The following is an 18,716-nucleotide window of genomic DNA, read 5'->3' on the forward strand; positions in this document are numbered from 1 at the left end:
AGAAGAGAATTATTTCGTGGGTTGTTTTGACCTGGTTTTTGTTAGAGGTATAAAGAGACTAGTGGGACGACACTGGCTTGGTTTGGAAAGCTTTAAAGGTTTTGCACTTGTAAAGGCTATTAAAGGCTAAAGGCTAAAGGCTATTAAAGGCTATTGGTGTTTGGTTTCCCCGTAAATTTAGCTTGGTCTAGCTTGATTTTGGATTAGCTTGGATTGGCTTGGATTGGCTTGAATTGGAAAGCTTTTCAGGGTTTGCACTTGTAAAGGCTATTAAAGGCTAAAGGCTAAAGGCTATTAAAGGCTATTGGTGTTTGGTTTCCCCGTAAATTTAGCTTGGTCTAGCTTGATTTTGGATTAGCTTGGATTAGCTTGGATTGGCTTGAATTGGAAAGCTTTAAAGGTTTTGCACTTGTAAGGGCTATTAAAGGCTAAAGGCTAAAGGCTATTAAAGGCTATTGGTGTTTGGTTTCTCCGTAAATTGCTAAAGGTTTGGTCTAGCTTGGATTGGCTTTGAACTGGATTAAATTGGCTCGGTTTGGCTTGGTTTGGCTTGAATTGGAGAGTTTTTAAGGATTTGCACTTGTAAAGGCTTGTGGTATTTGTTCCCCCCCCGCAAATTGTTCAATTTAGCTTGGTTTAGCTTGGTTTGGATTGGCTTTTAACTGGATTGGCTTGGCTTGACTTGGCTTGGCTTGGAATTAGGACCCCTTTTTTAATGACAATCTGAGGATTGCAAAGATATCTGTTTGGTCAAGATTTTGTGGTGTTTGAAGAAACTTTTACACCGATTGTTTAATATTTTGCTCAGGTTTCCCAAGATTGCCAATTTTGGCAGGTGCTTCAAATAATTATGTCGGGGTCTTTTTGGAAGTTCAACAATGGTTTTACTTCTCTTTCCAATATCAGCACATTACTCGAGAATCACAACCAAAGTCGAGAGCAGAGCAACTCGTCAGCAAATAGGCAAGAGGAAGAACGCGAACAACATGATTTGTTGATAAAACTACTAGACGAGAATGACTTGTTACAGGAGCTATTATCGAATAATCCCATGCTTTTAGAGTTTTTGAGAGAGGAAAAAGTGTTGAGCATGCTAGTGGATATTGTCATTTCCAAAAACAGCCAAGGATTCGACTCTAGTGAAGATGAAACGGCGATAAACTCAAGTGTTTCTGATACAGAAAAAGGTAAAATACGAGATACTGACAAAAAATTGGAGAAAGGGGAGCAAAAGAAAAAGGAGAAGGTAGAGGAAGATTATGAGGAAGAAGACGACGAGGACGAGGACGAGGACGAGGAGGGGGAGGAGGAGGAGGAAGGAGACGAAGAATCCCCTGAGGATAAATTTAGAAGAAGGGCGACATTAGCATCGGAAGTGCTAAGTGCAGATGTTTGGTCTCTAACAGATACAGTGATGGAGTCTACGGCAAACCTCAACAAGTTATGGAACATTTTGGATTCAAGAGAGGCACTTGATGTTCACGTATCAACTCACTTTATGAAAATAATGGAACATTTGCTAGACATGAAGTGCGACGAGATGATTACATACTTGATAGAAAACCAGCCAAATTTAGTGGAAAAGTTTATAAATCATTTGTCAAACCCTCCATTGATGGATTTTTTGTTGAAATTGATATCCACAGACAAACCAGACAACTCAACAGGAATAATAGATTCCTTGCAAAACCAAAATTTGATATCACAGTTGATACAAGCATTGGATGTTTGCAACAATCCCGCTGGTGGTGACGATGCTGATAAAGATGATGCCCGTAAAGGCAAGAGTCACGAACTATTACTAATTGAGCAAAGCAGTGCGGCCGATTTTTTGAAAGCTTTAATCACGATATCTGCTAACTCAACAGCTGACAACTCCACGATCGGGCCCAATGAATTGACCCGAGAGTTAGTCAGTAAGGAGCAAATCACCCATTTATGTAACATTATGCTTAAAGGAGGCTACGCTTTAGCAAACGGAGTTGGAATTATTATTGAAATAATCAGGAAAAATAACTCAGACTATGATATTTTACCCATTTTGTATATTACTTTGGAAAGCCATCCTCCCACGGGAAGGGACCCTATATACTTGGGCCATTTACTTCGCGTGTTTGGAGAAAATATTGAGAATTTCAATAACTTGTTAATGAAGGAAGACAGAGATCCCAAATTGAGAACACCCTTTGGTATTATAGAACCCTTGGGGTTTGAAAGGTTCAAGATTTGTGAGTTGGTGGCTGAATTGTTGCACTGTTCCAATATGGCGCTCCTAAACGACAACAGGGGGTTCGACGTTGTAAAAGAACGTGACGAAGTGCGAGAGAAGATGAAAGAGTTTGATCCGATAAGCTTCAAATATAACGAGACTATTATTTTGCCAAAGGAGGATACTTTTGACGAACGTGTTGATGATGATGATGATGATGATGATGTTGATGATGTTGATGATGATCATGATGATGTGAGTGTGAATGTTAATTTGAAATCAGATGTTACGTCAAAGAACAGTGAGACTGCAGACGATACAATAGACGAGTTTAACAAGCAAGAGGAAATGACGGAGGAAGAAGAGCCACATGCTAATTCAAATTTGTCTGAGGAAGAAATACGGTCGAATCCAGTGGTTGGTGATTTTTTAAAGATTGCTCTCTTTGACACACAAATAATCTCCAACATTTTGTCAATGTTTTTCCGTTTTCCATGGAACAATTTCTTACACAATGTTGTGTTTGATATTGTTCAGCAGGTTTTGAACGGATCTATGGATATAGGATTCAATAAGTTCCTAGCTATAGATTTGTTTCATCTGGCAGATATCACAAACAAAATAATAGAGGGACAAAAATTGTGTACGGATTACGAAACAAGCCATAACGGTCTCAGGTTGGGCTTTATGGGTCATTTGACTTTGATAGCTGAGGAAGTTGTGAAATTTGTTCAGCTATTCCCATTAAACACCCTTAGTGAGTATATCAATGGAAAAATTGAGAGTGATGTGTGGGAGGATTATGTCAGTAATGTTCTTTATGATACACGAGAAAAATACAATACTATTTTGGGAGGTAATGACGATGATGATGATGATGACGAGGAGGATGAGAGTACGACATTTGATGAGGGGTTGGGTGAGATAATCGAGGAGGTTAAAACGGGTTTAGTATTTCAAGACGATGAAGATGAGGAAGGAGAGGAGGAAGAGGAGGAAGAGGAAGTCGAGGAGAGGGGTGTGCCGGATGAGGGGCATGAAGAAGAAGAAGAAGAAGAGGAGGTGGAGGTGGATGAGGAAGAAGAAGATAATGACGATGATGAAGAGGAGGAGGCGGATGTTACAAAAGAAAGAGATATAAATGATAAAAATAGTACCTTAAAAGCTTTGAAGATGAAGAAGAAGGACTTGTTGGACAGTGATGAATCTGAATCAGATGAAGACGAGCACTTTTCAAACTACATGTCTGAACAATTGACAAGCGCGTCAATCAATATCAACAAGAAAAGCAATGAAGGTGAATTTGAAAGCTCTAACAAAGACGAAGATAACGAAAAGGTAAGTGGCGACGACGATTCGGATTGCGAAAGCAGTGGAGAGGATTCAGACGAATATATCGATCCCAATGATGATGGTATGCTGTATAAAAAATTGAACCCATTATATGACAATTTGGGTATTTTGAAAAGAAATGACAATTCAGATGACGAGAAGATAGAGGCGGATGCCAAAGTTGACGAAGATTTTAGTACAAGCTCTGATTCAAGTTCATCAGAGGAGGAGCTTGATCAGAGTTGAACAGTTGTTAAGAATAAATATTTGCCAAGCTTGGAACTAATGACAATTTTACAGATGGGAAAACGTTCATGCATTAATTTAATTTTTATATAGAGTATTTTTTTATTGTTTGATTAAAACAAACAAAAAACAACAATCAAAAACAACCATCCATATCTAATGAACCATTGCTTTTGAATTTGCTCTTCCTTCTCTTTCCAATGGGGGCACATGCAGTATTACTCCGTTTCCATGTACTTGAGAGTCATCATGAGACAAACTCGACTCTTCTTCTGGTTTTGGCACGCTTCCCATCAAACCTTTACTTATGGCCAAGCCAGAAGATCTTTCTGTTAATCCTCCATCGTAAAATTCATCTTCTATTGGGTGCATCAAGACTGTATTCTTGTTTGTGATTGTTATCAATGTATTTGTAGGAACACACAACCAGTCGCCTCTTTCAAAAGTGAGCGGTTCACTTGCAACAAATATGACATCTTGAGATCTATTTAATCTTTCCATTTTAAATAAGCCAGGTTGGTACTCAAAGAATCTCGAGCCGGTGCTAAAGTGTAATGATGCCGCTTCATCTGTCTTGGAGGTGATGTACCTGCTCACAACCACCGATTCACCGTCTGTTGCTGCAAAATTCAACAAGGAGGGCTCAGAAGTGACCTCGACTTGCCAGCTTTTAATCAACTCTATAGTCTTTAGCAATGCTGTTTTCAAGACCACATGGGAAAACTTTGTTTCTATTGAGCTGGGGTCAAAGCCCATTCTTTCCAAGGTATCCAAAAACAACGCAAAACAACACTCCGAGTCTGTGGAACCTTGGATGAATAGGAAATATTTGTCATCCAAATAGTTTATAAGCTTCTTTTTGATCTTGTCGAAACAGGATATCCCTCCATTGTGCATAAACATCAATTTACCAAAGTTGAAAGGGTGGCAATTTGTTTCCGACAAAACCCCTTGAGTAGATGCTCTTACATGCGCAAATACCAAAGACGACTCGGTAGATTGTGACAAATTAATTAGATTAACATTATTCCAAGCTGGCGTGATAGCCTTGAAGACACACGGTTTGTTGTGCTCTGTATAGTAACCGACGCCGAATCCATCACCATTTATAGGATTTCGCATATCTAACCGTAGCCTCGAATCAAAAGACTGGTTGATGATGGAGTGTGCAGGTTTAGTGAGTAGATCGGACAAAACCATGGACTCTCTCCCCTTGTATATCATAAAACGACACATGTTTGTTTCTTAGAAAGGGTCTTTACTCAACCTCAACATCCATCATCATCATCTCATCGCAAATTTTAAATCTCCACACTTTTTTCTTATTCGGCGCTTATTTTTCAACCTCATGGACGTTAACGTCCGGACTAGACTAGACTAGACTAGACTAGACTAGACTAGACTAGACTAGACGAGTGAAACGAGTCTAGTCAAAGGAGAGGAGAGTGTGTGGACTAGACGAGTGAAACGAGTCTAGTCAAAGGAGAGGAGAGTGTGTGGACTAGACGAGTGAAACGAGTCTAGTCAAAGGAGAGGAGAGTGTGTGGACTAGACGAGTGAAACGAGTCTAGTCAAAGGAGAGGAGAGTGTGTGGACTAGACGAGTGAAACGAGTCTAGTCAAAGGAGAGGAGAGTGTGTGGACTAGACGAGTGAAACGAGTCTAGTCAAAGGAGAGGAGAGTGTGTGGACTAGACGAGTGAAACGAGTCCTGTCAAAAGAGAGAAGAGTGTGTAGACTGGACGAGTGAAACGAGTTTGGACTAGACTCGCTTCACTCGTCTAGTCAAGAGAGAGGAGAGTGTGTAGATAGATAGAGAGTGGATATGGAGTATTTCACTCTGCTTGATAGTGTAGAGGTAGGGTAGTAATATTTAGAGTACTATTAATTTTGAGTCAAATTAGTGCAAAAAAGAAGACCAAACTAGAGACTAGACTAGAGACTGGATTAGAGACTGGACTAGAGACTAGACTGGAGACTAGATGGGTCTAGTAGATAGAAACTAGCTGAAAGAGAAAGAATCCAGTTGATAGAGTGTAGATAGAGAGAGTTATATATATAGAGGGAGTTATATATATATAGAGGGAGTTATATATAGAGAGAGTTATATTTATACTATCGAGCTGCGCTCGTGGTATATAGAGAAAGTAGAGTAGTGTTATTTTCTCGCCTTGCTAAATAGCCCATAGAAGAGTAGATAGAGAGACTAGACGAGTGAAACGAGTCTAGTCAAAAGCAAGTGTAGATAGAGACAGAGTAGGGAGAGTGGATAGAAACAGAGTAGGGAGAGTGGATAGAGACAGAGTAGGGAGAGTGGATAGAGACAGAGTAGGGAGAGTGGATAGAGACAGAGTAGGGAGAGTGGATAGAGACAGAGTAGGGAGAGTGGATAGAGACAGAGTAGGGAGAGTGGATAGAGACAGGGTAGAGTTAACTAGTTGAAAGAGAAAGAGACTAGTCTATAGAGAGAGTAGTTGATAGACTATCTCGCTCCAGTCGATAGTCTATAGAGTAGTTGACACTATCGAGCAAAGCGAGATAGTGGAGCAACACTTTGTAGCTTGTTACAATATTGACTAGCTTTGATAGTCTATAGTCTGTAGAGTAGTTGATAGACTATCTCGCTCTGCTCGATAGTCTATAGTCTATAGAGTAGTTGATAGACTATCTCGCTCTGCTCGATAGTCTATAGTCTTTAGCGAGTTTGTCTTTTTTCTCCCCGTCAAGTTACTTTATGGAGAAGCTAAAATGTATACTTGCTATCCAGTAAAGGTTCTATAAATTAACCTCTTTGTCCTTTTAAGCATTGTCGAGTATTCCCTTGTCTCAGCTATTACAGCTATTGTTATCTCTGCCATTTTTAGTCGTTAGTATGTCCCTTTTTAAAACGTTACAATCTTCACCAGCAACGGTGACGATTTTCCACAATACAAAAATCCCCTTATCCAATAAGTTGTATGATATCTTGAACAAGACTTATGAGAGCTTGCCCAAGAAACCAAAATACGACTTTCAAATCGATTTGATGAAGAATAGAATGCCTACATTTGATCAATATGAGATATTTGTAAGAAAGTTTCTCAAAAGCGAACAAGATAAAAAGATATTACACAATTGTTTCCCCTTTTTAAATGAGAAACAAACAATTTTGATCAATGATCAGGGTAAGCATTGCAAAATCAATGGAAGCGACTGGTCAAATAAGATATTTTCAGAATTCGAGTACCAGTTGATTTACGAAACATTCAATGCGTTGGAAAATAATTTTGAAAAGGACAAATTATTGCCTTCTCAACCGCTGGATATTTTTAAAGCTCCATTGGTGGTTGACTGGGACCAGGACATGTTGGCTGGTGATGTGCAAACTTTGAATGAGCTCTTGGCGAAATACACAAACTAACAGACACTATCGACCACTATCGAGCAGAGCGAGATAGTGGAGCAACACTTTATAGCTTGTTACAATATTGACTAGCTCTGCTCGATAGTGGAGCACAGTCACTAGCCGCCCTCGGACCCATACCCATATATACCCTTGTTACTAGACATGCTACTTACTACTGTCTCTTTTCTCTTCTCTACTGCACCACTAGTGAGCAAAGCTACTCTCTTCTCTACCGCACCACTAGCTCGCTTCGCTCACTAGAAAGCAATACTCTCTTCTCTACCGCACCACTAGCTCGCTTCGCTCACTAGTGTCGCTACTCTCCTTTCTACCACACCACTAGCTCGCTTCGCTCACTAGTTCATCATACCTCGGGTATTTAAAAGATTAGCCGCCGATGAAAAATCTGGGGAAAAAAAAATAGTCTATAGGGAGAGTAGTTGATAGCCCATCTCGATCTTGTCAATAGTCCATTTCTTTTCTTCTATACAATGATGAAGGCATATCTTTTGGCGTATAATGGGTTGTCGGTACTTCTTTGGAGCTATATATTCTTACAGTGTATAGTAAATATTTACAATGGCCTGTTCCCCTATTCAATTGAGGAAAGCATTCCTCATAAGTTCTTACTTGTCACGCAAATATTCAACTCGTTGGTTGAGTTTTTGCACTCGATCCTCGGTTTGGTGCCAACACCACTTGTAACTCTATTAATGCAATCTTTTGCTAGGTTGATTATAATGGTGGGGATATGCTATGTTATTCCAGAGTCACCAGCAAATTACAACTTGTTCACATTCTCGGGGCTAATTTTGGCTTGGTCAATTACCGAGATAATTAGATATGGCTACTACTTTTTCAAATTGAAGAATAGGTCTGGGTTTGTCCCATACTCAATCACCTGGTTGAGATATTCCGCTTTTTTTGTATTATACCCTTTGGGCTTGGTTTGTGAGAGCTTGACTGTATACAATTCCTACCGGGTCATTGAGAATAGACTCCCTTTTTACTCAAAGTTCTTGAAATACGCTTTACCTTTGTATATCCCGGGATTTCTATATTTGTACACTTATATGATCAAACAGAGAAGAAAAGTTTTAAACAAGGAAAGGGCTAAACTGCCTACTATCGATCCCACTATCGAGCAAAGCGAGATAGTGGGGCACCAAAAAGAGAAGAAGAGTTAGTTGGTCTGCTCCACTATCGAGCTCACTATCGAGCTCACTATCGAGCTCACTATCGAGCAAAGCGAGATAGTGGGGCATTAAAAAGAGAAGCAGAGTTAGTTAGTCTGCTCCACTATCGAGCTCACTATCGAGATCACTATCTCGCTAGTGGGCAGCATGAGAAGGAGAGTTTTAAACAAGGAAAAGGCTTAGAAGAAGAGTTTGTCAGTGTGCTCCACTATCTCGCTCTGCTCGATAGTGGGCTGCTCGACAGTGGGCTGCTGGTGAATCTCAGTATAGCTATAGTCTCGTAGATGAAAAAAAAATATAAAAGTATAAACCAAAACATCATCTTCTTTATCATCACGCAAGATGCATTCTGAGCAGGCAAATAGATGGCTAGTTACCTACAATTCCATATCGGCATCTCTTTGGTCAATTGTCTTTTTCAACACTGTTTTTCTTGCCGTGACGTTAGGACAGCCCTTTGTGTTTTTAAAGACAAATAACATCACCACATGGATCCAAACTTTTGCTGTTGTTGAGATTTTCAATTCCTTAACTGGACTCGTCAAGTCTCCAGTAGTCACTACTGTGACCCAGGTGTTTTCTCGCTTATTGCTTGTCTGGGGCATTCACCAGTATTTGCCGAACTCTCCGGCAAATACTCATTGGTGCTATATTACATTATGCTTGAGTTGGTCCATCACCGAGATTATTAGATACTTCTACTACGCTCAACACTTGATGGGACATGTACCTCATTGGTTGACCTGGTTACGTTATACTACATTTTATGTTTTGTACCCAACAGGCGTGTTTAGTGAAGTTTACCTGATTATCTTGTCTTTGAATCAAGCTGGATTTTATTATGGCTGGTTCTTGAGAGTTGTTTTGGTTACTTATATTCCGGGATTTTACATGTTGTACACTTATATGATCAAGCAGAGAAAGAAGGTGCTCGGTTCAAAAGTAAAGACCAATTGAAAGAAGGACGACACTATCTGCCAGCAACACTATTCAAAAGTAAAGACTAATTGAAAGAAGATGATCCAAAGAAAGAGTTTTGAGCTTACACCTGTTGTGTGTTCTGATTAAGAAAAAATATTAATACATATCCTAATATCCTAAACATTTTGATATTTTTATTTACTGAACTTTGGCCAAAGTATCAGTCAACTCATTTAACACCAGCGTTAATGACTCTGTATTGAAACCAACTTTACCCTTATTCATCCTTTGTCTTATAAACAATGTAGTAACAGAGTTTTCGATTCTTGTAACTGCATTTAGTAAATCTTGTACCGAAATATCCCGAGTCTTTTGAGTTTGTTTGAATCCCTCCTTAATATAGGTACCTCCATTCATAAACGATAAAAGATTTTCAAGACGTAATGAAATCTCGTGTATTGCAGCAATGCAGTCCATTGGGAGGGTGCCAATAACCCGAGTACTATGATTTTCACCCACATCCAATCTCTTTTGGAAAATTTCAAAACGCAACTTTAACCTACTTGAATATACTAAAGTTATCATCTCTGGCGTTTCCAAACCTTTCAACTTTCTCTCTCCTATTTTGTAAAAATTAGTTCCGTGATCTTCAATTGCATTCAACTCTCTCTCTATAACTCTTCCGGCATTTTCTTCTCCATGGTACGCATCACTAATTGTCTTTTTGTTACTTTTGATGTCCTCATGAATAGCGGTTAAAGCCTTCATTTCTGCAAGGAAATCTGAACTAACTGCAATTTGTCCACCATCCGCAATCGCGCTCACTCTTGAAGCTCGATTCACCATGGGTCCAAAATAATCCATTCTTCCAGTAACAATATCTGGCTCACAAACAGGAGAGCCCCAATGTGTTCCCATACGAACAGACAAACCGCGGTAGATAATGTTGCCCTTGCCATCGGTCACTTCACAACACTGGTCAGTCTCGAGAATTTCTGTCGGCCAATCAGCAGTCAACAAATTCTGCTGAACATTAAAGCACCACAACAATGCTGACGTTGGCGATGGAAATGCAACCATAAATGCATCACCTTCTGTTTTGACTTCGTACCCACCAATAATTCTCAACTGGCGTCTCATTATGGAATTATGAGTTTTAATAGCTGATCTCATCGGTACTGGATACGTATCCCAGAGCAAGGTGGAGTTCTTGATATCGGTGAATACCAATGCCAATTCTCCCGTTGGGGGTTCAATTTCATTATCCAATCTCCGAAGTGCAGAATCTCCGCCAATTTGTCTATCTCTCCTCTTTTTTGCAAAAAACTCAGCTTCGCGTCCAACGTTCTTGTACAACGAGTTCTGTTTAGGTTTTTCACCAAATGTCAACACAATCACTGTGATTTTGTCCGAAGCACCATACGAAATGGCAAAGTCTCTTAGCTTCTGCGCAGCTACCATAGGATTGTGTTTATCTTGTCGAATGATATCGACGGCAAACTCATATGTGAGAAAATCCCACAACACTTTGGTACCAATTATTAACAAATCATCAGCTGGAGTAAGTGTAAGTTCGTTGACATCCGGTCCAGAGTGCGTATGAGGAAGGTATGAAAAAAAGCCGACACCGCGAGAAATTGCCAAGTCACCATCCAAATCCCCACTTCCAGATACGTATCCACCAGCAGCTCTGATTCTTTCAAATTCTTGACGGTTCGTTGGTTTGTGTGCATTTGTCAACACCTTGAAATTTCCATTGTTTTGACAAAGCAATGCCTCGATATCACCAATATTTGCACTGTACAATTTCTTGTCTCTAATATAGATGACCGTCACTGCAGCTCCACTTCTCGCATCGTCGGTTAAATTCAAATCACTAAAGTCCTTTGACTTGTAGGGGAGTGGCATAATTGTATTGTCCTTTTTGGCCAACAATGTTCCATTTATTTCCTTGTTGAAATTTAAAAATGCTCTTCGCAAAGCAATATGAACCTTGTCATCTTCATCGTTTACTTTCATCAATTCCTCTGCAAAGCTTGATGCAAACATCCCTTTTGCGATAGCAGATATTCTGTGTCCGTGGTTTGGCGAACCATGTTTCCCATCAAAAGAGCATACGAGTAACTCCTTTTCGTTTCCTCTAAATTTTTGAATAAACAAATCTCTATTGGAAACAAATTCTCTACCACCCATTGTATCGGAAACTCCATATCCAATATTGTCAATTTCTGATCCCGTTGTGCGGACTCTCTTTTCGATCGACTGTTCAGGAAGTGAAGTGGTTGTAAGGGTAACATCAATCAACCCAAGCACTTTCAATTCCTTTAAACCAAGAAAACCATTCATCTCTTCATTTTGAGTATGCTTGATATCCTTGATGTGAAATCTCTTGTTTCCACTAAGATTCAAAAACTTGAGCTTTTTATTTGAATTCCAATTCCAATCATAGAGAAAGTTTGATATGTTGTAATATAACTGGTTGGAGCCACCATCAAAATGGCTTAGATTCTTCAATTGACTAAGTTTTGCTGGAAGGGTGATTAACTTGTTGTTATTTATGTATAATAACTTTAACGTCTTAAGTTGGACTAGCTCATCCGGGAGGGTAGATATTTCATTCCCCGATAAGTATAGATCCCTTAATTTTACCAAATTAACAATGGATCCTTCAGGAATCTCAACTAAATCATTATAGGAAACATTCAATGACGTTAGGCTAATCAAAAAAGATATTGGCTCAAAACAGTCGTCATTTAGTCTGTTATCGGCAATAGTCAAGACTGATAAACTATCAGCTAGGGATCGGGATAGCGTTGGTAAATCCACCAAGTTAGTTGATGAGGATATCCTCTTGGCAATTGCAAATGGTGGTTTGGGAAATGCTGTGAGATTGTTGCTGGCAATATTCAATATTGTTAAAGACTGCAAATTCCAGATTTCAGATGGCAAAGATTGAATATTATTTGAATGAAGGTCCAAGTGTTGCAAATTGAAGAGATTCCCTATTGTCACTGGTATTGATTGTAAGTTGTTGGAATATATTGAAAGGTGCGTAAGCTTGCTGAGATTCCCAATTTCGTTGGGCAAAATAACCAAGTGATTGTTATCAAGAACCACTTTTTCTACATTTGAGATATTTTCAATAAATGCAGGAGGTATAGATGTGATTTTTGCTTTAGACAAGTCCAAAACGTTAAGCATCTGTAATGGGTTAACAAATTGAAGCAAGGTGATTGGGTTCTTATCAAAATGAAGCAATTTGAGATTTTCCATTTGGTCACAGAATCCTGATATATTATTCCTCGATGCATACAACACCTCCAACGCTGGCAACTGACCCAAAACATCAACATTGGAAATCTGGTTATATCGAATATCTAATCTTTTCAAAGACTTTAACTCGCTGAAAAACTTTGGCAAAACTTTGGAAAGTTTATTAGTGCACAAGTTCAACTTTTGTAAAGCTTTTAAATTAACAATTGAGTTTGGTAAATAATACAAGTCATTATAAGACAAGTCTAGTTCGATTAAATTTTGCAAATCATTTACAGGTTCAGGATACTGATTAAAGTAGTTTGAAGACAAATTGAGGGAGACTAATTTTGAAAGTTTGCCAAATGATTTGGGAAGGGATATTAGCTGATTAGAGTTGAGCTTCAAGTGGGTCAAGTTTTCCAATAAATTGATATTCATAGGGAGTTCATCCAAAAAGTTCATTTCAAGATTGAGATCTGTCAAGTTTGTGGCTTCAAGGAAATTGATTGGGAACTTGGAGCTCCCATTTCGAGACGAGTCTATAACAGTTAGGTTCGTGCATGACTGAATAAAGTCCAAAGGAATGTAAATGGAGGGATTTTCAGAAACATTCAATTTTTCAATCTCATAGGTATGTTGATGAAAAATAATTGGTATGTTCTTCAAGTTTAAAGAAGAAATGTTGACATCCACATAGTTTTTGGACAAAGCAACCTCTTCTTCATGTGTTAAACTCCGCAAGTAGATGTTCTCAACAATAAATCTGCAGACATAAGATAAATCGCCTCTCCCAATAATTCGTAAATTGTCATCATCATTATATCCACTGAGCAACAAGAGTCCCAATTGGATCTTTATTGGTTTTTCAAAACTTTCCAACACTTTAACGGAATTACCAATATGCACTGTTAACTGATAATTCGATGCAGACTCCAAAAAGAACTTTCTTTGAACAATTGCAAGTAACTCACAAGTGGTTGCTTCTAAAGAACATAATATGGTTGTGAATGTACCATCCTCTTTGAATACCCTAATTATATGATTGGGTGTTGGATCGACAGTGTTTACAACATGCAATGATTCTCTTGCACCATAAAGCAGAGGCAATGTTTTCGTTACTGATACCAAAGCAGTCGTCGTCGTTGATGACGTTGATGTCGTTGCTATTGTGTTTGCTGTCGTTGCTGTCTCCTTGGATAGCTCATCTCGCATCAGTTGCTGCTGCAGTTGCACCAGGATCATCTCCTCAGTCTTTGGAGCTTTTACATCCCAACTATCAGGCGCTTTCCAGTTTTGTTTAGGTGCAACAGTTTCGTTGCTTTTCACGATATCCTGTATCTCATCAAGGTTCAAATCTAATGAAATCATTTTATCAGAAGGACTCGACGAAGGTAGCGAGGAAAACGAGGGCTCCTTATGAGATGTTCCTGGCAGCGGGGACGCAAAATCGTATCCTTTTCGAAAGTTATACAAAGTGTCTGGCTGGGACATTTGCAACAGGTTTGCCAGTACTGTGGAAGGGTGGTGTGGGTGATAATCTGTCAATGAAGCAATTCTAATCTTGTGCTTTGAGTGGCACGAGGACGTTGACGAGTTGCTCTTGCGTTGATGTTGGTGTGAAGATGGTTGTAATGATAGTGGTGCCGGCTGTAGATGCTGCAGATGCTCTTCGGAGATTGAGTTTGCTCGCGAAGACGACAAGGACTGTGGAGGTGATATGGAAGCTTCCGAAGATGTAGCAAACTTTTTCTTTTCATCATCTTCAGTGCCATCTTTTCTCGAGCTGATTAGCTTGTTAAATAGCGAGCTGCTCTTCTTTTTGAATTTTGGTTTAATTGGGTGTAATAGTGGTGGAATGTTGCCGACACTTTTACCTCTACTGTTTGCATGAATGCCCTTGTAGTTGTCTTTTAAATTGCCTGGAGCCGGATGGCTCATTGAGACTATAGATGAGCGTGGCGAATACTCATTGTCAAGATGGTCGTGATAAGTATACTCAATGTCACCAGCACCGCCGGCACCGCCAGCACCAGCACCAGCACCAGCACCAGAAGCATCGTTTTTGAAAAAGATATTGGAATTGGGAAACGAGGACGACTTTGACGGGTCATAAAAGGCTCCACTGGACGTGAGCTCACATGTAGGTGAAGGTGGATCCTCATAGTATTTCTGACCAGCAGAAAACAAACCTGTCTTTGACTTGTCCCTTCTTAGAAAACTCATTTTGAGATCAGTCCCTATAATCCCTATTGCTATGGCAAATATCAAAAGGTTTGGCTAGGTATTGGAAGTTTCAAAAGGTTTGGCTAGGTATCCCAAGTATCAAAAGGTTTGGCTAGGTATCGCAAATATCAAAAGGTATTGGCTAGGTATCGCAAATATCTCTGAATAAAGGCACTTGCTAGCTATTCCAGGTATCTCTGAATAAAGTTATTGGCTAGCTATTCAGGTATTGGGCAACTATTGAGGTATTGGCCAGCTAGTCAAGTATTGGCCAGCTATTCCAGTAACACTACTTCAAAAGGCACTTGCTAGCTATTCCAGGTAACTCTGAAGAAAGGTATTGACCAGCTATTCAGGTAACTCTGAAGAAAGGTATTGACCAGCTATTCAGGTATTGGCTAGCTATTCAGGTATTGGCTAGCTATTCAGGTATTGGCCAGCTATTCAGGTATTGGCCAGCTATTCAGGTATTGACCAGCTATTCCAGTATCACTAGTTCAAAAAAGCACTTGCCAGCTAATTCACGTATCTCTGACTTAAAGAGGCACTTGCTAGCTATTCCAAGTAACTCTGAATAAAAGCACTTACCAGATATTCCAGTATCACTTGAATGAAAAGGTATTGGGCAGCTACTTCACGTATCACTGGCTTTAAAAGCACTTGCTAGCTACTTACCTATCACTGGCTTTAAAAGCACTTGCTAGCTACTTACCTATCACTGGCTTTGAAAGCACTTACCAGCTATTCCAGTATCACTTGTATATAAAGATACTTGCTAGCTGACCCTTATATCACTACTTCAAAAAAGTTAGAGGCTTTTCACTATTAGTCAATAGTAATCAGTCAGTGTGCTCCAAAAAGGTACAGAGGCTTTCCACTATTAGTCAATAGTAATCAGTCAGTCTTCTCCACTATCTCGCTTCGCTCGATAGTGTCGTTTGAACCTATCAACTCAAGTGAATAATCTCATCAATCTCTACGCCTTGAAAAAATTCTTTTGTTAGCCGCCTTCCCTAATTTAGCAAATTGGGTAACATTGAAAAAAAAATTGAAAAACCTTTCTTAACGAGATTTGTATTGAATGGATCTTGGAATACAAGCAGGGGATATAGGTTTAAAGAGGGATAACTTGAAGAGGGATAGCTTAAAGAGGGATAACTTGAAGAGGGATAGCTTAAAGAGGGATAGCTTAAAGAGGGATAGTTATTTGTGAGTATGAAATGGAGTCTTCTAGAACTATTAACCATAAGTTGAATGAGATATTGAGCAAGAACAATATCAATAAGGCTAAGCTTGACGAATCGTCAGCTTTGAGCTATGCTAATGTACTCAAGACTAATATCCTCGGTAAGGATAAACAGGAAAAAGTCAATTCGATAGTCGTGTTGGCCAAATTGCTCGATTGTATTGCTGGTGGCGGTGGTGCTAATGCTGGTGGCGCGAATGCTGGCGGTGCTAATGGTGCTAATGGTGCTAATGGTGCTGGTGGTGCTAATGTCATAAGCGATAGTTATGGCCAAATCTTGAACCATGAGTTGTTTCGAACCTTGCTATCAATTATCAGCATAAATATGTCTTCTGAGACATACAAGGCTATATTGAAGATTGCCGTTATTACCATTTCTGGGGCCGTATTCGAAACGGAATCATTGGCACATTTTTTGCCCTTGTATGAGTCGTTGATTGGGTTTCTTGACGCTATCGATATTATTGCCACAAAGTTGTATCTTCCCGATAACAAGATTATACTCAACTCGATAAAATTGGTTACAGATCTAATCAACCAGGCCGTCAAATTTGACTACTCGGGTATTATTACCATAGCAGCAAGGTTGAAGCATGCTCAGTTTTTTAGCACAATCGATAACATGATGAATATCAACGAGGAAAAAGTCTTTGTTGAGACTATTGACCATTTGAGGGCTTCCTATCGCAAATTGAATCAGTATCTTAACTCAATATCTTTTGACTTGTCAATAAAGTCCCATCAACTTTTGTTGAATAACTTGTTCATCTTTTTAGAAGTTTCATTGAACGAGTTTGGCACACAAGCAACGACAAAGGAGTACATAAAATCTGGGTTCACCGACAATCCCAGACAATACATTGTAGACAATTTTTCCATTTTACTAGCAATGGATTTGAAAATATTCTTGAAAAACCCAAATTTTACTTTTAAAAAGAGATTTCACGAAGAGTTGATGATGAGCAATCACATGCGTACATTTCCACTTGCACTATTCATTGAACGGTGCTCAAAAATGTGGATCAAGATTTTAGATACAAATTCCAAGTTTCCAGTTTTGAGCTATGAGTTGCTAATCTACAGTTCAATGAATATTTGCTTGAATTTATGGCAAGAAACAAAAGCTCAATCAAATAATAAGCTGGATATTGACAAAATATTTCAATTGTTACTTTCGAATATTGAAAGCTTTGAAGTAAATTTGGATCGAGGAATGAGTATTGAAGAATGCCTTGACATCACTTCTTCAAAGTCAAGCGACGAAATGAGACACATTCAAGCGAACAAAATCAGTGAAAACTTTACAACCAAATGGCAAAGCAGGCTTCTGGTGTTTAATGAGGAATTAAGAAAACAAGTTTGGAAGTTTGTTGCAGAGCAAAGGGTTATACAGTTATTAAAAGGATCGTGGGTGTTTACCGAGAAATTCGGAGAATCTCTTTTCAACCCCAGGGTTCGGGCTGACCCAAAGTCAAAATACTACTACATTATTTTATCGCCCAATAGAAAGTTTATCTACTTCAAGCAGTATGCTGAGAAGCCATCATTTAGCCCTAGTTTTGAAGAATTGGAAGAGGCTGGTGGAGTAAAACTAACAGATATATACGATGTAAACTCAACTGTTATTGGTGAGGCTCTTGGAGAAGAGGATAAAAAAAAATATTCCATGTTGATATCAATAAAGGGAACCATTTCGTATGAAAAGCTCACCATAGTTGGCGCAAATCAAAAGAGGTTACTATCATTTTACACGGATTCCGAGGTTAACAGATTTGTTTGGTTAGATGGAATCAAAATGTTGAAGGATATAAAGACATTATCAGATGATACAGTTAAACAAATCAACTCTTTGATGTACACAAGGCGAAATACTCAGTTGTTGGGATTGGATAGTGACATAGACTCAGATAAGGAGGAAGAGGAGGAGGAGAAATTTAGTAGCGAAGAATTGGATGCCGTTACTACTGATTTTTATTACATATGATTTCAATAAACAAAGATATATCTATTATGCCAATGAAATTTGGTACTTCTAGCTTTTGAAAAAGGTAAGCTCTTTAAGTTCGACACTATCTGTCGCCAACACTGACTCTCGTTATATCAGCAGAAATCTTACTTTCGCTTACTTCTCTCAGCTGTCATTGACAGAATAAGGTCTGAACCCACTATGAACTAGTACCCATTACAATACTTTTCTTTTTACTGCAATGTAGCATCTTCATAGAGAAACTCATTTTACAATTTGCCTCACAATTTATTCCAAGAGCTAGTATCACCTTTCGTGACAACTTGATTACAACCTGGGTATTGAGTTTATTGAATGTAACCTTACAAGAAGAAAATTGCTACACAAAATGTCGTTTATTTAACGTCGCAATTGTTAGCTCCCGATGAGGAAAAAGAGACGGAAGATAAAAAAACGATTTCGGGTTTATAGATATTACCCGATTCGGATATCCGCTATGAATGCTACAAACGATGATTGATTTTTGTGATGATTTTTTTTAGTGAGAAAACGGTGTTCAAGTGCGGAAATGACAACATCTTATTGGTTAATAAGAAAACGAGTCAGCTTTCAATGTAGAGTAGAAATGAATAGAGAGGCTCTGAGTAGTATATTGTGGTACAAAGATATCTCCAAATAAAGCACTCTATACAACTACTACACTTTTTATTCATTATGTTGTGATTTGTTTTGGTGGCAT

The 18,716-nt window shown here is 38.9% G+C and overlaps 6 protein-coding genes across 6 annotated transcripts; 4 read left to right on the top strand and 2 right to left on the bottom strand. All coding sequences in view use genetic code 12, as the record gives it.

Moving 5' to 3' along the window:
• Window positions 1-850: 850 nt before the first annotated feature.
• On the top strand, window positions 851-3,787 carry KGF56_001720 (uncharacterized protein; the record flags this gene model as incomplete). Its single annotated transcript, XM_049322873.1, has 1 exon — window positions 851-3,787. The coding sequence occupies one exon, from the start codon at window positions 851-853 to the stop codon at window positions 3,785-3,787; it is 2,937 nt and encodes a 978-aa protein (XP_049181218.1).
• Window positions 3,788-3,943: 156 nt separating this feature from the next.
• Window positions 3,944-5,023, bottom strand: DUG3 (glutamine amidotransferase subunit; the record flags this gene model as incomplete). The annotated part of the gene is made up of 1 exon (XM_049322874.1): window positions 3,944-5,023. The coding sequence occupies one exon, from the start codon at window positions 5,021-5,023 to the stop codon at window positions 3,944-3,946; it is 1,080 nt and encodes a 359-aa protein (XP_049181219.1).
• A 1,634-nt stretch (window positions 5,024-6,657) lies between these two features.
• KGF56_001722 (uncharacterized protein) lies at window positions 6,658-7,185 on the top strand (the record flags this gene model as incomplete). Its single annotated transcript, XM_049322875.1, has 1 exon — window positions 6,658-7,185. The coding sequence occupies one exon, from the start codon at window positions 6,658-6,660 to the stop codon at window positions 7,183-7,185; it is 528 nt and encodes a 175-aa protein (XP_049181220.1).
• A 1,523-nt stretch (window positions 7,186-8,708) lies between these two features.
• On the top strand, window positions 8,709-9,323 carry KGF56_001723 (protein tyrosine phosphatase-like domain-containing protein; the record flags this gene model as incomplete). The annotated part of the gene is made up of 1 exon (XM_049322876.1): window positions 8,709-9,323. One exon carries the CDS (start codon window positions 8,709-8,711, stop codon window positions 9,321-9,323), a length of 615 nt encoding a protein of 204 aa, XP_049181221.1.
• A 162-nt stretch (window positions 9,324-9,485) lies between these two features.
• On the bottom strand, window positions 9,486-14,765 carry CYR1 (adenylate cyclase; the record flags this gene model as incomplete). Its single annotated transcript, XM_049322877.1, has 1 exon — window positions 9,486-14,765. One exon carries the CDS (start codon window positions 14,763-14,765, stop codon window positions 9,486-9,488), a length of 5,280 nt encoding a protein of 1,759 aa, XP_049181222.1.
• Window positions 14,766-15,985: 1,220 nt separating this feature from the next.
• Window positions 15,986-17,995, top strand: LMO1 (Lmo1p; the record flags this gene model as incomplete). Its single annotated transcript, XM_049322878.1, has 1 exon — window positions 15,986-17,995. One exon carries the CDS (start codon window positions 15,986-15,988, stop codon window positions 17,993-17,995), a length of 2,010 nt encoding a protein of 669 aa, XP_049181223.1.
• Window positions 17,996-18,716: the final 721 nt, after the last annotated feature.

The sequence above is a fragment of the Candida oxycetoniae genome, assembly GCF_023343755.2.
Source record: "Candida oxycetoniae strain CBS 10844 chromosome Unknown scaffold80, whole genome shotgun sequence".
NCBI classification, from domain to species: domain Eukaryota; kingdom Fungi; phylum Ascomycota; class Pichiomycetes; order Serinales; family Debaryomycetaceae; genus Lodderomyces; species Lodderomyces oxycetoniae.